This window comes from Symphodus melops (genome assembly GCF_947650265.1).
Source record: "Symphodus melops genome assembly, chromosome: 18".
NCBI lineage: Eukaryota > Metazoa > Chordata > Actinopteri > Labriformes > Labridae > Symphodus > Symphodus melops.
This window is the reverse complement of record NC_136708.1, coordinates 10,183,064-10,199,967: the sequence shown is the minus strand read 5'-3', so window position 1 is coordinate 10,199,967 and position 16,904 is coordinate 10,183,064. Positions and strand designations below refer to the sequence as shown.

At 43.0% G+C, this 16,904-nt stretch overlaps 2 protein-coding genes across 2 annotated transcripts in view; both read left to right on the top strand.

Annotated features, from left to right (window-relative positions):
• The first annotated feature begins 551 nt into the window (after window positions 1-551).
• On the top strand, window positions 552-10,774 carry topaz1 (testis and ovary specific TOPAZ 1). The gene is made up of 19 exons (XM_079367669.1): window positions 552-2,418; window positions 2,504-2,553; window positions 2,664-2,761; window positions 3,619-3,665; window positions 3,765-3,853; window positions 3,983-4,041; window positions 4,591-4,677; window positions 5,290-5,347; window positions 5,444-5,595; window positions 5,759-5,851; window positions 5,935-6,047; window positions 6,146-6,209; window positions 6,314-6,485; window positions 6,580-6,680; window positions 6,779-6,944; window positions 7,172-7,324; window positions 8,946-9,149; window positions 9,233-9,419; window positions 9,717-10,774. Exons 1-19 carry the CDS (start codon window positions 791-793, stop codon window positions 9,913-9,915), a joined length of 3,720 nt encoding a protein of 1,239 aa, XP_079223795.1. The 5' UTR covers window positions 552-790; the 3' UTR covers window positions 9,916-10,774.
• A 788-nt stretch (window positions 10,775-11,562) lies between these two features.
• Window positions 11,563-16,904, top strand: part of trim71 (tripartite motif containing 71, E3 ubiquitin protein ligase) — a 30,779-nt gene continuing 25,437 nt past the window's right edge. The window contains exon 1 of the mRNA XM_079368383.1: window positions 11,563-13,494. Within this exon, the coding sequence (XP_079224509.1) occupies window positions 12,760-13,494 (735 nt within the window). The 5' untranslated portion in view covers window positions 11,563-12,759. The remainder of the gene's footprint in view (window positions 13,495-16,904) is intronic.

Here is a 16,904-nt window from a genome sequence, read left to right as displayed (position 1 = left end):
ACATAATGATTTCAGGTGATCGCTTGTACATAATTAATAATTACATAATTTGTGCACAATTTCACAGGTTTTTTTGTTTCTATTTGCAGACCCTCAAAAAAATGCACACCTAATCCCAGTTGGAACTACGAACTCGGAAGCGGCTCTGAGAAGAGCTGTCACAGTGCCTGGTTGTGATCTCTGTGGTGAATGTAAATATACTTTCCCTCAGCAGAAGAGGGGTAAGCCAAAGCAAAACAACAGTAGCCCAGGACCAGAGCAGAAAACAATTGAGTATAATCTTAAGGGAAAAAATACACACCCTAATGCTTCTCAGAAGATTATTATATGGATAGAACCGTATCCAAAGGTGGCACTTTATGACATTGCCCAAAAATGTAATGCAGGCATGAGGGACAGACATAGTGAGCAGAATCCTGGGCCAGAATGTCCCCGCAGAGGACCGGAGCTCTGCAGAGAAAAGAGAATAAAGCTTGGGGACAGTGGGGAGGATGGGATTTTGCCATCCACTCCAGGTTTAGAAAGCAAAAACAACAAAATAACAAGTGAGTCTGGTTACAGCCAGTCTGGTTCAGAGCACGTTGTAGGTGTTGCGAGCAGCAGCATCAGCACTTTTGGCCCAGATGGGACAGTAAACATAATCCACAAGGAACAGTTTGATGAAATAGAGAGTCCCGCCAATCTGTTATCTCTAAGCACTGAGTTGGACACAGATGAACCGGAGTCACTCACTTGCCAAAGAGTGAGGGTCTATTCAGGGAAAATCCAAAATTCATGCACACGTACGTACATGCCATGGCCCTTTGACAAGAGGCGCTGGACTTCCCATGCTGAGACGACAGCCCACCATGCAGAGTGTAATGATCCTCTCTCTAAAGATAACTGTTCAAATCAGTCTGATTTATCAAACAGGAGACCCAACGATGTGAGTCCACATCTGCCCACAGAGCGTTTGACTGATGGCCTGACCCATCACATTTCTCATCAAAAGGAAAAGAAGAAAGGGCAAGGGGGAGGATGCGTTTTAGCAGAGAGCAACGGGCTACTACACGCCGATGTGTCTTCATACTCGGCAGAAAGAAAAGACGTGGCGTTCGCGCCTCATTTGATGGAAGCTGTAGGATCACAGGCCGGCCTTTCCTCACATACAGCTTCACTATCCATTCAGTCAGTCAGCCAGCATGGGACAGTGTCACCCTCGTCGTCAGTGGTCAGTGGACCTAAAACTGACAGCTCCATGTCCACCCCTTCCCCCACGGCACGTGGCCTGAGCTTCTGGGAGACTGCCACCAGTTTGCCTCCCATGTCGTGTCCATTCACGCCGAGCGGTTTGAGCAGACTCTCAAACCTGCCGCCCAAGTTGTTCTTGCCGAATGCGAGAGTCGAGTTCGCCGAGGCTCACTCATCCAGCACATCGCCAGGACCGCCTTCACCCACGTGCGCCGTCAAACCTGCCGAAGAGCCGCTGCTCCGCTGTGAACACGGCCCAACGATTTCATGTCACAACTCTGACGCCTTCCCTTCGTCTGAATTATCTCCCAACCTCCTCCCTCAAGACCAACGAGATAGTGACGGAGAACTTCTCACAGACAGGTTCCCACCAAAACTTGAGCCTTTTTATTACACGAGCCCCCATTGTCATTCTGCACCCGAGAGGTCTTTGCACAACGTCTCTACAGAAAACTGTGGAGAAAATAACTCAATGAAGTTCAAGCTCCCACCAGTGCTCTCTCCTGTCACATCACCAAAGCGGCGTTCGCCAAGAAGTACTCTCCCGGGCTTTAGCTCTTCAGATGAGGAGCCACTTTCCCAGGAAACGGAGGAGGAGGAGGAAATCAGGAAAGAACCCATCAAACACAAAATGTTCATTAAAAGTGACAATCCACTCTTTGTTAATAAAATCTTAGAGGATGATCTTGACCATGTCAGTAAAGGTATTGAAGGTGTCTCAAGGATTGTCAAAACTGTGAATTCAGCGAGGAGTGAACTGCAGTCTTCTCCCCTCAATGATGAAGATTCAGACGATGACGACGATGAAGAAGAAGAAAGCCACAATGAAAGTGATTATGAGGAGGAATTTGAGCAGGTTAACAAAGTTCACTCAGACTCTAAAATAAAAGCAAACCTTTGCCCGGATTCTCCGGCAAAGTCCTGCTCCTCATCAAGTGACGATGAGGAGCAGCCGCGCTCACTGGGAGAAGAAGCGTCAAGTCCCACTCGGGACACTTTGAACGAGTTCACAGCGTACAAGCAGGACATCCTGCTCGTCGATGTGATCCAGGACGACCCCGAGCTGTTTGAAAACTTGCCCCAGGGAAGTGTACTAAAACTGGGGCCTGTCAGGGAAATCCGACCTATCGGAGGGGTCAAAGCACTGTTGCCTAAGAAAGACGGAGCATCAATTAATTCCGAAAAAAGGTAACGTGTCACATCTTTTTATCATACCCACAGTTATATAAACATGATGCAGTCTAATACAAATACAATCATGTTTGTGTTTCAGATTGACCCCAGTTTTTATTGATTTCCGCTGTGACAGTCCTGAGAACATGGGTACGTCTTTTATTTTACAATGTAAAACACAATGTGGCATGCTAGTAACGGACACAAGCAGATGCAAAAAGTCCGAAACCTGGAATCTTTTTTTGTCCGTTCTTTTACAGATGAGAGCAGCAGGTCATGGAGACCTCGGTGTAACGGCAACAATGCAACAAAGCACAGCGGCCCGTGGACTGACAAAGGAAAACAAACCAAAACCATGGTAACTTAGTGGTTTTTCAGGCGGTGTCATGTCGTGGACCAGGATCCCGTTTTCAGCATTTTCCCTCAAGACATCAGACAAACATAACTCCTAACTCGCAATGCAGGATAAACCCAACATTTTCACGGTCACTCTGAAGTTTTATCCCTGGCTCATAAACTCCAGGGAGAGAAAAAAGGAAAGACTACAACATATATAAAAGTCCTGCCAAACAAATAACCTAAGATTTGTGTGGAACATTTTAAAGGGGCTCGATGTAACTGTGAAAAATGCTGCAGGCCGATAGGTTTACTGCACCAGCATCCTGTTGCTCGCTCTTCTTACCTTTTCAATAGAAGTGAAGCCATCGCTCCATGAATGAAAAGCTCTCCCGTGGCGTGTTCCCTCTAGTTTTTCATCAGATTCTAGTTTGGTACCATTTTTTTTTTTTTTTTTTAGTTTCTTGCGCTTACGTGGAATCTGCTCTGTGCTCGAGGCCGGTCGTTTATTTGTAACTTCTGCTCTCTGTAAAACGTCACTTCCTGCAGCTTTCACGGAAAAATTGAATCCGGGAATGTAAAAAAAGTTACACAGGCAAAACAGTCAGACATTGAATGTCTCATTTTAGCATCAGTTAACCATTACCTCACTAACTGGCGATAAAACCTGATTTTAATTATGTGACACAGTTCCATATGGCCCCTTTAAAGAAATAAGTCTCAGCTGAATCAAATTCAAAAACATACACTGTAATAGAGTAAGATCTCTCTTTGAAATACTGATTGAATGTCACAAACAAAGTGTCCAGATTGTGCTAAGACATAATCTGGATCAAAGTCATCTTTGTCAACCTTAAATCTGTTTCCTGTGTTGGACAGGGTCAGCCTGACGCCAACAACAATCATGTAAACGGAGGCCTCGACAGGTAGCTTTAAGTCACAGCTTGACTTTTTTTTCCTTTTTTTTTTGTTAGCTGAGTTGGTCTGTTTTTGTTTTGATATTCAATGTATTTGTCTTTTTACAGGATCACACTCTACAAGACCGCGACCTCTCAGCACAATCACATTTTGACACTGAAGACCATAAAAACTGATGATTCGAAAATAAAAAATGGTATGGACAAATACATTTGAACTGATTCAACTTGTTTTGGATGTATATCTCCAAATTTTGCAAATTCAATGCAAAAGTAAATGTCCAGCAAAGGATGGAGTAAAACCTTGACAGTTTGTCTCTGCACAGGGCCGAGGAACACAAACCCAGTGAACGGGGTCGAGTTAAGGCGCCAGCAGGCAAATTCTGTAAGTATTCCTTTAAAACAGTCTGCCGACCTGTCTTCCTACAACATGTCAGTTGACTTTAAAATAGACTCAAATGAGTTTGTATGATGTATATGTTGTGGTATTACCTGCATTAATGTGAGCTCAACAAATGCAAAAAGAAGTGTATGGAATATAAAGGAAAGATGTGGGCAAAAACATTGTGCTTCGTTCACAGTGGTGTGACGTAATGTGAATTATTGTGTAAAAAGGTTGAGTCACCCCTGGATTTTATGTCTAATTCTGCAATATGTGATCAATATGTAAGCTTGGTATTTGTGCTCTTCATGTGATTATATTGACAAGTTACTTCAGAAAAATGAATATCTGGAAAGTTTTAAAAAAAGAAATACTTCTAAAAAAAATCCAGATGTGAGATGTTACTATAGTCTCCATTTTTTTTTCATCAAGATATATTTGTCTGCATGTATGTTTGTTTGTTGAAAGACAGAATATAAGAAACCAAGACCAAGGAAAAAATGTCATCAAGTCTCCTGATGTGTTCTTAATCCATTTCCTCTACACCCTCAGTACTGCAGGCAGTACTTCAGTGAGTCGCTGTCCTGTGGGTTCAGGATGTGTTGGTTCCTGCATGTGCCTGTGGATGGGGATGAAAAGGTAGCAGCTACGCACCTAACCATAAATATGCTGGAGTAATGTAGAGCTATGCATACTTATACTTTATCATTTAAACTTTATTAAAGGAAGAATGTGCAACATTTTACAAGAACATGTAAATGTTTCTCAGAGTCCGGACTGTTGAGAGTAAAGCTGTTTCAGTCAAGGACTAGAGAAAAGAAGAACACGAGCCTACACGAGCATAATAATGCAGCCCAAAGTCAATTGCAGCTCGAGCAAAAGAAGATTTAGTGTCGCTGCTTAATTACGGTGCGTTCCAATTCATAACTCCTCCGTGTAAACGCCAGTGGAGGGGGGATTGGTGGCGTGTCGCTGGAGGAGAGCCGAGGCTTCAGAACAGCGTCGTCGCCAAACAGCAGTTTAGGTTTGATGTTGGTGCTCAAGGGCGACACCTGCTGGACGAAAAAGACACATTCTTCCTTTAAGTAGACACTGAGCTAAAGAGCCAGCGTGCAAAGCAGTTGGCTGAAAAGTGTGAAGGCGTCTGATGGGTGTTGAAGACAGAGGTGACATCACCCTCTCCTGTTCCGTCGCTGTTATTGCACTCTTTCAGAATTGTGCAGTCACCACACATTGTTCTCTCACTTTCAGTTTTGCACCGAAACTGTGATTCGGTTCACCAAAAATCCAGTGTGCCTCCAAAGAGCAGGTACGTTTTTTTCAATTTCACCTTGACATAACAAACCCAAATGGAAACAGTTGATGCAGTGTTGATTGGTGCCTGTCCTTCTACTTCTGTGTGCAGGAGCTGTGTTCACAGGCTACTACCAGAACAACCCACCGGGAGTTTATTTTTCGATGCCCGTGCTGTTATCGCTCCTCTGGGCTCTGCTCAAAGCTGGCATGGTGTCTGACGTCTTCTCGGTCCTCAGCGTCAGCTTGGCCCACAAGATAGTGGTCAGTGTGCCATCTTTTTATGCTGCTGTACACATTGGAGTCCAGTAGAGGGCAGGTTGTGATAGGCACATCGATTTGTTATTTCCAAATGATCAACAACCACTTTGCCAACTAAAAAAAAATCTGGTTGGATTTGTTGCTCTGTTTCTCTCTGTCTTTTCAGCCTGGACATGAGTTCCTGTTGGCTCTCTTCAACTACGTGAGAGAAAAGAGTCTCCTCGGTCTTGTGCCTGAACTCATGCGACTCACATTTAAGGTCTAGACACGTTTCTTTATATAAGAGGGATCTTAGGTTGATGTGTATATGAAAGAGTTCATTGTGGCTTTGTGTTTTGATAGATGGCGAACGCAGGCCTTGTGCTGAGTTTGGACTGCCTGGACTGTGTAAAAAACACTCCAGAGTTCCAGCAAACAAACTCGCACGTTTTAGGGTCGGGCAGTGGCAATCACAAGTGAGTGCAGTTCTTTTCTTGAATTGTGTGTTTTGTCGTTTATTGTTTTTTTCTTAAACGACGCACGCTTCTGACTCTCTTTGTCTTTGTGATTCTAGGCTACCCACCAGTGCCCCCTCTCCAGAGTACCTGAATTTGGCCCATTCTATCGTGGAAATAGAGGTTATTGCTTCTCTTCAGGACTTGTCTCTCATCAGCCGTATGTAAGGATGCGATGGCTTTGTCCGAGTCTTGCGTTGTATTCAGGCCTCTCTCATTTCTGTCAGCTTTGTACCAAGCAAGAGGACTGGAGGCGGATGGGGGAGGTTTTCAGGTCCATCTGCCAATCCAGCCAGCGCCCCAACCAAGTGGAGCGAATCAGTGGGCGCATAACTATAGCGCTGCTGTCTGAGAGCAAAGACAAGCTGTCACTGCCCTTTGCTGCATTTGCTGAGACTGGTGAAAGTTTTTTTTTTGTTCCTAAAACATGGTTTAAGTGAACAGCTAATCTCCCTCATAAAGAAATCCATAATGATCACATCATTATCTTTAGTCTGTCAGAATGAAGAGGAGGAAAGCCTGTACAGGAGTTTTCTGGGCAGAATTGGAGTCTCTCTCATGTTAAGATACCACAAAACGCATCAGTGGGCCAAGGTGAAGAAACCACCTTGTTTGTGTGTCACAGTCCTGTCTGCTATTTCCATCAGGTTCTTCATCATGACCTGTGTGTGTGTGTGTGTGTGTTCATTCAGGGTCGCAGGGTGGTGGAGGTGCTGTCAAATTGCAAAGTCAACTACTCAAACCTGAAGGGATTGTTCGGGAATGAAGACGCAACATCTCGCTGCTTCCTGGTCACCGTGGCGACTGAGCTCTTCCTGCTGAGTGGAAGTGTGGAGGGCGCTCTGAACACACTCAGAGGTAAACAGCCGCCGCCTAAACACGATTACACCCGCTAGCATCGGACATAAAATCCGACGACGCTGCAAGTGACATGATGTGCCAATATCGGCTGTACATTGTGTTTCGCCAATGAATCGGTCGAGCTCTACAGTATGTGGATAAAACTTCAGAAATCGATGTGACAGATTGTGCGTTTGCAAATTGCGTTTGCTTTTCAATTACAACTTTGTTTATCGGTTATTCAGAAAACAAATGGTTTGTGAGTTCCCCTGCGTGGCCGTGCAAGCCTGCTGATCTGGAGAGCAGGACTCGTGTGTTGATGCGTCTGGCTGAAAAATCTTCTCACAGAGACTCGCTGGATGTCCTCAGTAATCTCCCAGGACTGAAAGAGCGTAACGGTGAGAACAGAAAATCCTTTTCCACTGTTGTTAAAAAAAATCCTTGCTTTTTTAAAGTCTGTGTTTCAGGGGTGACATTCTTCTGGATTTTCCTTTCTTTTTTTTTTTTTCCTTTTTTTTTCTCTTAAATCCATATTTGATGGTTGTCTTAAGATCAGTACACAAGCGGACAATCGTCCCTCGCTCTCTGCTGCTCGTCATGGTAATAGTGCTTGTATCCTCTGCAGGTGATCAAATAGAGAGAGAGATGTCGTGTGGGACTTTTCCTTCTTTTTTTTCCTTCTTAGTGATTTGTTTGAATTCTTTAGTGCAGCTGGTTACTGCCAATGTTGTTTTGCATGAGGCTCACCTGCTGTCCAAGTGACACTTTTGGAAAACCTGAGAGGTGTTTTTGTTTGAGCGACTTTACAGAGTAAACTTTGCCCTCACCCTTCCATTATATACATTCTCATTTTATATTCTTCACTGTGTCACTGTACCAAATTACCTTCTGAATCATGTTTGCCTTTTCAGTATGTTTGGCCATTCAAACAAGTGGATAAACAAACCAAACCAAAGAAGAAGAAAAAAGGGGAGAAAATCCATAATGTCATAACACATTAGTTATAGACTTTAAATAAGTTACCTATATACAGATGGAGGAGTTCTGCAGAAACACAAGAGTATTTACTGTTTGTAAAAGTACTTTAAATTAATGCAAGACAAGACAAAAGAATAAACATGACTTGATCATTAATATTAAATGGTTTAGAAAAAGGCTCAGAATAAACAGGATGCATGATAAGAAATGTTGGGTGATACAAATCTTGCGATAGATAAACAATATTGCCAAAAGTATTGACTCACCTGCCTTGACTCACATATAAATTTGAGTGATTCTCACTTTAAATCCAACGAGTTTAATATGAGGTCTTTGCAGCTATAAGGCAGAGAAGACCTGCCTCTCAGTCTCTGCTCTAATTCATCCTAAAGATGTTCTACCGTGTTAAGGTCAGGACTCTGTGCAGACCGGTCAAGTTCATCCACACCAACCTCGCTCGTCCATGTCTTTATGGATCTTGCTTTGTCATCTCCAAAAGTTGGAAGCATGGCGTTGTCCAAAATCTCTTGGTATCCTGAAGCATTCAGAGTTCCTTTCACTGGAACTAAGGGGTCAAGTCCTGTTCTTCAAAACCCACCCCACACCATAATTCCCCCTTATCTGAAAGCCACATGAAGTTCGGAGGTCTGCAGTGACTGACTCTGCAGAAACTGACTGTGAAATATTTAGTAGTGAGGAAGTTTTCACGACTGTTCTTGTTGTACCGGTGTCATCCTATCAAAGAGTACCACGCCGGAATTCACTGAGCCACTTTTGGCAATATAGTGTATGAACAGTAAGGCGTAGACATGTGAGGATATAAATGCAAACAGTAAGATCATCTCTAAGCTCTATTTTGTCTTGTTTTTTTTTCCCCCACTCAAAACAAATCCATCCAAATAGACTCATTTTGAGTAACTCTGTCCTGATCATTATTGTATGACTTGGTTAATGGATAGTCAACAATAAGGCAAGATGTTTCTGTTACTGGCCAAAGTGCTCAGTCTGACTGAAGTAATGTTTTTTTGTTGTTTTCCTCAGACTCGGTTGACATTTCCATGTACGCTCCTCTGTTTAACTCTCACCTGCGAGCGTGCTTGGACAAACAGACACTTCCTGTAGCTTCAGATACAGTCGACTTCATGTGCTCTAAAAACCTGGCAGTTGATCAAACGATGCTACAGAAACTTTTACACAAACTGGGCATGCAGAACCACTGGCTGCGTGCTCGAGAAGTCTTCAAACGTTAGTAGCACTTTTCTATTCTCCATATTAATACGTGAATGAATAAATGGTTTGGAAACTCTAATTCGATGCATCTTTATCAGACTCTCTCAGTGTGGGGTACTACCCAGGTGTGTCGGCTACTCCTGGTTTCATGTCACTGATCGTACCCTGCCGACTAGGCGAGGTGGAGCTGGCTCTCACCTTTGAGATGTTTATCACTGTCAATGCATCGGTCCTCCTCCACCAGCCAGAGAACACCACCTCCTGTCTCAGCATCACTCTTAAAAGGTGAGTTTGTGGGTGAGCGCTTTGGTTGCACTGTTTAAGATTTACTTTGTCAATTCCAAAATGTGTCAGACATACAGTGAAATCGAAATTATGTTTCCCCCCTCCCCACGATGCAAAGTAGTAAGCAAGGTAACATTAGATAAAATAATGTACGGTAAAAATGTGAAATAAGATAAATAATATTTACACTAATAAAATCTAAATGTGCAATAAGTACAACGTTAAATAAAATAGAATCTAAAAGCAGATTGGAGATGTGATGCATTTGTTACGTGATGGTTCCGTTTCCTTTTCTAGGACTCAAAGTTGTGAGAGCGAATACCTCGCCGCGAGCAGTCGCCTTCTCTCTGCAGCTTGCATCCCTCATCCCAAACTCGATGTTCTCTACACAGCTGTGAACTCTACACAGGAACAAGTTTTCACCCTCGACATTTCCTCTGCCCGAGGCTGGCTCCGTCAGAATTATTTGTGGGCCAATGAGGTGTGGACGCATTGAACAAAGCGATGAACCAAGCCCCTGTAGTCCCTGAAGTACTTCACCTTACTTTCCATTTGAAACTGCTATTTCAAGAGACATCGTTGACTCTTTGAGGGGAAAAAACTGATGAAATTAGGTAAACCAATGCATGTTTATTTCTGTTGGCTGTATATTTGTCATTTTTCAATTTCAATTTGATTTAAGAATCAGAACATTCTGGAAATCTCAGTGAGTGACGCCAAAACTTTACAAGCTAATAACTTATTTTTGTTCTGCTTTGTTTTGATATGTTGAAGGGTTGTTTTTCTTAATTCCATGTTTTGTGGGGACTTCATGAAGGTAATTAGGCTTTGATTAATGTAACTCAGTGTTTAGTGATTTAGCATTTGAAAAAAATAACACTTGTATTGAGGAAAAGAGCCCAGCATAATAACTAATGTAAGGTTAGTATTTTTGGTTAATAACATAGAAATGTAAATAACATGGGAGTGTATATAGGTAATATTTAAAATGGTGTTTCGTCTTTGACAGTATTATGTTGCTGTGTTGTAGTAGACTGTCAGAACCTCCATTGTTGCTTGTTCTAGAGCTTCCGTTTACATTTCCTTTTGTATGACGTTTTATATAAAAACTTAAAAAGTTGCTCTGCGTCAAAAAGTTTGACTCTGTACCGTTTCTTCTATAAATATAATTCCTGGGTGTAATCAGACTATTATGTTCATTTATAACTTTTTGGATTAATTCTTCTTTAAAATCTGGTTGCCTTTCTCTCCCCTGGTGAACAAAAGTGTCATGTAAACATTCAGTGTTGTCGCTTCAACCTCCCTGTAGTAGAGAGCTGTGCTTCAATAAAGGTTGCTTTGGTGTTTAAATTGCACATGAGAATCTCTACCATTTATTACAATACCTATTGTTCATCCATATCCCATTCTGAGGGGTTTTTTTGGGAGGTGGGTGGAAAGACATCAAATACAGTATCGCTGATGTGTAGACTCTGTTGATCCACCAGGGGGAGGTATTGGATTAAAACACCTTTATTGTCTCAGTGATTTGGTTTGCAACTTGTCAATACAGGTAATACACAATTTAAAAAAAGTAGAAATTCAAACGTATTAAACATAGATATCATCATGAGATAAGGGACACGGAGAACAACGGCCCATAGAATAAGCGCCAGTACTCTAAATAACTGCTCCACAGACCACGTTGTCTGGGTAGTGTCATTTTCTTTAAAGATAATGAAGTAGGTATGAACGTATGTATGTAACTTAAACAGTCAATAGTCTAGCCTACATTTGAAAAAAGTTCAAATGAAAAGAAATAAATGTCTCATCTGCTAAATGGTCAGTATAATGAGCTAACTGTCACCATGATAGATGTTTAAGAGAAATAGGCCAATGCATCTTAGCCACAACTTGTTTATTTCCAGGTGGAAAGTAGGCTAAATCTTATTACATAAATTACCCTGGTTTACCATGTCATTCTATTTCAGGATTAAGATTAAAAGAATACAATTTACATCCAATTTTTACTGCGGGCGAAAATGTGGGCTGCTTCTTGTCATTCAAAACGCCTGTATCAAGCGCACGCGTGAGTGTACGTGTACACGCACACGTACACTCACTCGTTTCCATCGGGAGCGAGCATAGATTTTACGAGCACGAGCGTTCGGCGCACACCCCTCTCTCTATCCTCACTAGGGCGGAAGTGGGTCCATTTTTTCTCAGTCGGATAAGAGCGGCTCGAGGAGCTGCAGCCAACCCAGAGCAACACGCTTCCACTACAACGCTCACCTTATGTCTGCGTTAATTCGACCGAAAGTAAACAACAACAAAACACACAACGAAGTGAGGAAAGCAGCAAAGAGCTACACGGTCATTTAGACCCGACTTCTTCGCGTTTGTGGAGCTTCGTATTTCACGCTGCCGGGGAAACATCCTGCGCATTCCTCCACGCAGAGAGAGACTCAACGGGAAAGGAGCGCTGGAAGCGGCCTCTCCAAAAGGTGGACTGCTGTATTCAATGGCTGAGGCGTTTTACATGTGCACAGTTTGAGAAATTTGCCTTTTTCAGAGACTCTGGTTGGATGTTTTTGATGCACGAGGCTCACTATGAGACCGTTGCGTTGATGAATAATGTACGGCTCGCGCAGCTACTAACAACCGACCGTTGGCTGCCCCCCGACGCCGTCTGAACCGGTCCCGATGGTGGACTAAAGAAGACTTCACAGCAGCAAAAAAAAGAGCATAAAGAAAGGAGCAGAACTTTGTTTTTTTGTGTGTGTGTAATTAATCCTCGCGTGGCTGCAGTTCTGTTGCGCAGAGTCAGGTAGTCATGTTGTCGAAACTGTGGGGGAGGAGAGACGGAGCCCCCTGTATTTCGACGCCAACACTGTGTCACTCCAGTTTGGGGTTTATTTTGTAAAAAAAAAAAAAAAAAAAACACAGCAACTTTGGACACTTTTTTCTCTCCACATATTCGCCAACATCGTCCTTTATTATTACCTCGTTGGTCTAGTTTGAAAGAATGACGCGGGAGCTTCCCTCACAAAGCGCTTTACACAACTGAACTAGACCGATATGATCTTAGCAAAGTATTTTTGTTTTATCTCAGATTTTTTTTTTTGAATGATTCTTTTGAGGATCTGGATGCCTCCTTCTATTCCATTAGGTCAGATATAGGCTGTTTAATACAGAGAATAATCTGTAAATCAATGAGCACCGTTTTACTGTTAAACTGGCTTTATTACCTCATGAATCTACCTCAGTGCAACTTTATTTTCTACAAAGTATAACGAGCCAATGTGTTCGCAAATAAGTACCTCAAACTCATTGATGCACAAGTTGTGATCTAAGTCTGCAGATGGCTTCGTTTCCAGACTCGGACCTGCAGACGTGCCCTCTCTGCAAGGAGCTGTGTGGCTCCTCTGCTCCTATTTCATCAAGCTCTTCTACCTCTTCATCTTCCTCACATACCTCTTGCTCCTCCAGCCAGACCACCAGGAGGCTCCATGTTCTGCCCTGCCTCCATGCCTTCTGCAGGCAGTGCCTGGAGGGCCAGCGGAGTCCTGGGGACCCGCTGAAGCTCAGGTGCCCCACCTGTGATCAGAAGGTTTCTATCTCTGAGTCTGGGGTGGACTCCCTGCCTTCATCCAACTTTCTGTTCAGTAATCTGCTGGACGTGGTGGTGAGCTCTGAAGAGCAGATTCAGAACAAAAACGGTCACCACCATCGGGGAGGTTTGGGTGGAGGCTCCTCAAGCTTCCATCGCTCACATGGAGGCCTGCTTCACTCGCACAACCTTGGGGAGCCTCAGTGCAGCTCCTGCGATGAGGAGAATCCTGCCTCATCTCACTGTATTGACTGCCAGGAGTATCTGTGCGATAACTGTGTGCGGGCACACCAACGGGTGCGTCTGACAAAGGACCACTTCATCGAGCGCCTCGGAGACAACCTCCACCTTGGCCGCATCAATGCCAACAGCAACGCTGGTCAGACGGGGGTGCCAGTGTCTCTTGCCCAGTCGCTACAAAACAACTTTGCCCTGCTGTCTCTGTTCCAGGACCACATGAGCTTCTGTCAACACCATGACAATGAGGTGAGTTCATATAAGAATAAGTAATGTGCACTCGATCATGGAGAGACGGAGGTAGAGCTGCATGTGTTCACTCATATGAACGCCACATTTGAGCATGTAGAGTAAAAGGCACGACGCACCCCTCTGGCCCTGCTAGTGTTCACACACTATCCTACGCTGTAATAGCATTATGTGTGTAGCGTAGAGCCATACTGGGGGCCATATGGCCTTAGGTTCAAAGGGAGCCAAGTGGCTCTTCACCTAGTTCCCTAGAGACAAAAAGGCACGTGTACTGAGCTGGATTTATGCGCACACACACGTACACACTGAGGCTGCATGCGCACACACACACACACGCGCGCACAGGCATAAACGCATGCAGAGTCTGGTTAATCTGTACCACACCATCCATTTTGGGCAGAGGGAGGCCCCTGGAGTAACTGCACAGTGCACACATGTTGCTATTACTGATAGAACTTCTATCCTTGGACATATTGTGGATATCTAGCCTTTTCTCATAATGGGAAAGACAAGTAGAAACACAGGGCCTAAAGTTGTTTCTATTTTAGGTACCATGAGATCTGGACAAAGTAAACTACAAAGGGCCGTTAAACAGGAAGCCAGGTTTCTTCTTGGTTTGGTCATATGGTCAGGAAGAATAACAAATAGCATTTGTAAAGGTTCTTGGAATGTCCTTTTTCTACCACTTCTGGTTTCTGTTATGAGCTTGGAGAGAGAGGCTCCCCGGCACACTGTGATGCCAGGAGAGCGGGATTTGAGAATATAATTGACATGAGTTCTTATCAAACTTTATGACCATTTGAGGATTTGTGCGTGTGGTAAGGTCAACCAATGTTGAAGCACAATATTGCTTTTAAACTACATTTATGAGGTAGCCTTTTTTTGTTTTACAATCGTCATGCTTTCTCGGTTGTGTCACCTCTCCAGCTAACAGACTTGATTTGGTCCACACTGGGACTTGAACTGACGACCCTCTCCGGGTCTCAACCCAAGTCCCTGCAGACTGAGCTACATTAGTTTCTGAATATTTTGATGTTGGTTTTGTTGTTGTTGACTGGGGGTGTGATGGTAAACCGAAAATTCGGTTCAGTACAGTTCTCAGTTTTGAAGATTCGGTTCGGGATGTTTTCAGTGCAGTAAAGAACACAAACCTTTTTTTTTCTTTATTAGGAACATTTAGAACTTTCATTTTACACATTGTCTGAAGTGCAGCATCCACCGTTCAGACTTCAGACCCACTCAGGTTCTTTTTTAATAACATATTAAATTAAACATAAAATGCTGCAACCTTCAAACAAAATATTCTCCAATAAATGAAATAAAGTATTTTCGAATGAAATAAAATAATTAATATAATCTATATAAAAATTGACACTGGCTCCGTTTGGATTATTAAGCCAACACTGTATTAAAAAACCCATCTGGGACAATATAGTTTCCTCTCAGAACTCTTTGTATTTCCTCCCAGTCGATTTATAAGAAAAAAAAGTGACGCACAAATCACATTCTGTATGTAATCCACTGTAACAAATAATCCAAAGGCATTAGTTATGGCTTTAGTCCGTTCAGAAATACAAGCGAAAGGCTGTTTGATGCGAAGGAGTGTTGTGATTGTTCCACGGTCATGTGGAACATGTGAAACTTACTTTGCAGGAGTAGATGAACGTGCAAAAAGACAGTGATGACAGTTGCAGTATTGATATAAGAGCAAAAGTAAGTGATGCATGTAACATAACAATATTGAGAACAGACAGTTAGCAGCAGAAACTATTGACTACAATGATGAATAGACAGGACATATGAAGTGAACTTTAATGATGAATACAGACATGGTGACGCGAAACCTTGAAGCACTATTTGATCAAAATAAATGGCTGAATTGTCTTCTTTGTTGTGAAGAGAATCTCTTAAGAAGTGTGCTTAAATATTGTTGTCTTTTCACTGAGACTCTGTACAGGGATTTAGTGGCAGTAAATTTATTTTACATCATGAGCATCATTTTTATCGGTTTGAGGATTACAAGAACGAATCGCTGATCAATGTTGATCTGTTGTAGCGCAACTTAAAACCATTTACATGACAATGACTTCTCCCTGCCCCTGAAAAGAGCGTTTTCTTCTACAATAAGCCAACTAAGATCAGCATACTCCACATGTCTTAACTCGATTAGGGCTCACTTTACATATGACCTTTTGTCAAGTTAAGGTAATAACTAAATGTGCGGTGGCCATGTAAACAACCCCCCCCCCAACACCTCCCTTGTCCATTGCCAGTAAAAAGGTGGGTTCAGTTTTCCAGTAAGGGCTTCATTTCCCAGCAAGGCCTCCCTTACTCACCGAGCTTCAGCCCTGGGGGAGGGAATGACACGAGAGAAGGCTCGTTCTCTTTACCTATGAGCACGGCTCAAGCAGTCCTTTTCTCTCAACCAACTCCACATCCATCATGTGCTCCAATGGCACATTTGAAAAACCAGTTTGGTCATTTGGGGAGTTGAATTAATAGGATGTGTTTAATAGAAAGTCTTTTTTGCTCTTAGTTTTCATATCTGTTATAAATTGTTAGTTAATTCTTAGTTTGTGTCATTTCACTTATGGTCACCAGCATTATCTTGACCAGTCAGGTTTTTGAGAAGCATTCAGACGTGTAACCACATTACTTTACAATCTAACAATCACCTTAACCAGTATACCTAAACTATAAACACGCTTGCTTGTAAAGTTGAGCCCTGTTTCCACACAGCGGTACGGTACGGTTTGGTTCGGTAAAGCCTGATCCCATTTGCGTTTCCACAGCCACCCGTACCATATTAGTAGGCGGCGTGTAAGGATGCCGATAGCCGCATCAGCTACATAATCGCGTCACGTGATAACAGCTAACTCACTAATAAATTCAACAAAGAAGAAAAACGTGACACAAACGAACGCTGGAAGACATCTACTCTGTCACTGACAGCTGGCTCAATCCAGCTTTGTTTCGGAGGAGGTTTAGGAGAAGTACAGACTTTAACAATCGGCTGTGTATATTATATTTAAACATGGCGGGGTTGTGTTTGCCGCTGTCACACAGGAAGTGATGATTCTTTCGACCAATCCACAGACTGCAGTGGTTAACTCCACCTTTTAGGGTCTGCTCGATATTCCTGGCACCCCAAGAGAAGGGTCCCAAAAAGTAGGACGATACAGGTCGGTCATTTGGAAATCTTTCCTGCGATTAGTCGATGAAAACGCAGCAAAATGCGAGCCGTGCCGAGACGAACCAAACCGGACCGCTCGGTGGAAACGGAGCTTATGTCTCACAACTCTAAGGTCTTAAGCAGCTTTATCTATACGTAGCTTTTTATTTCCTGAACTTTGAAGTGTTAACTGGTGGTTTTATCTGGAGGGTTCACAATACTTTACAATGCAGTAAGA

What these genes read in the sequence shown, in the direction of transcription:
- topaz1 (XM_079367669.1), top strand. Translation starts at nt 791, where the DNA reads ATGCCATGGCCCTTTGACAAGAGGCGCTGGACTTCCCATGCTGAGACG. An exon ending in TCGGGCAGTGGCAATCACAA is followed by an intron (nt 6,048 to 6,145) that starts GTGAGTGCAGTT and finishes TTGTGATTCTAG; the next exon opens with GCTACCCACCAGTGCCCCCT. An exon ending in TGCTGCATTTGCTGAGACTG is followed by an intron (nt 6,486 to 6,579) that starts GTGAAAGTTTTT and finishes CATTATCTTTAG; the next exon opens with TCTGTCAGAATGAAGAGGAG.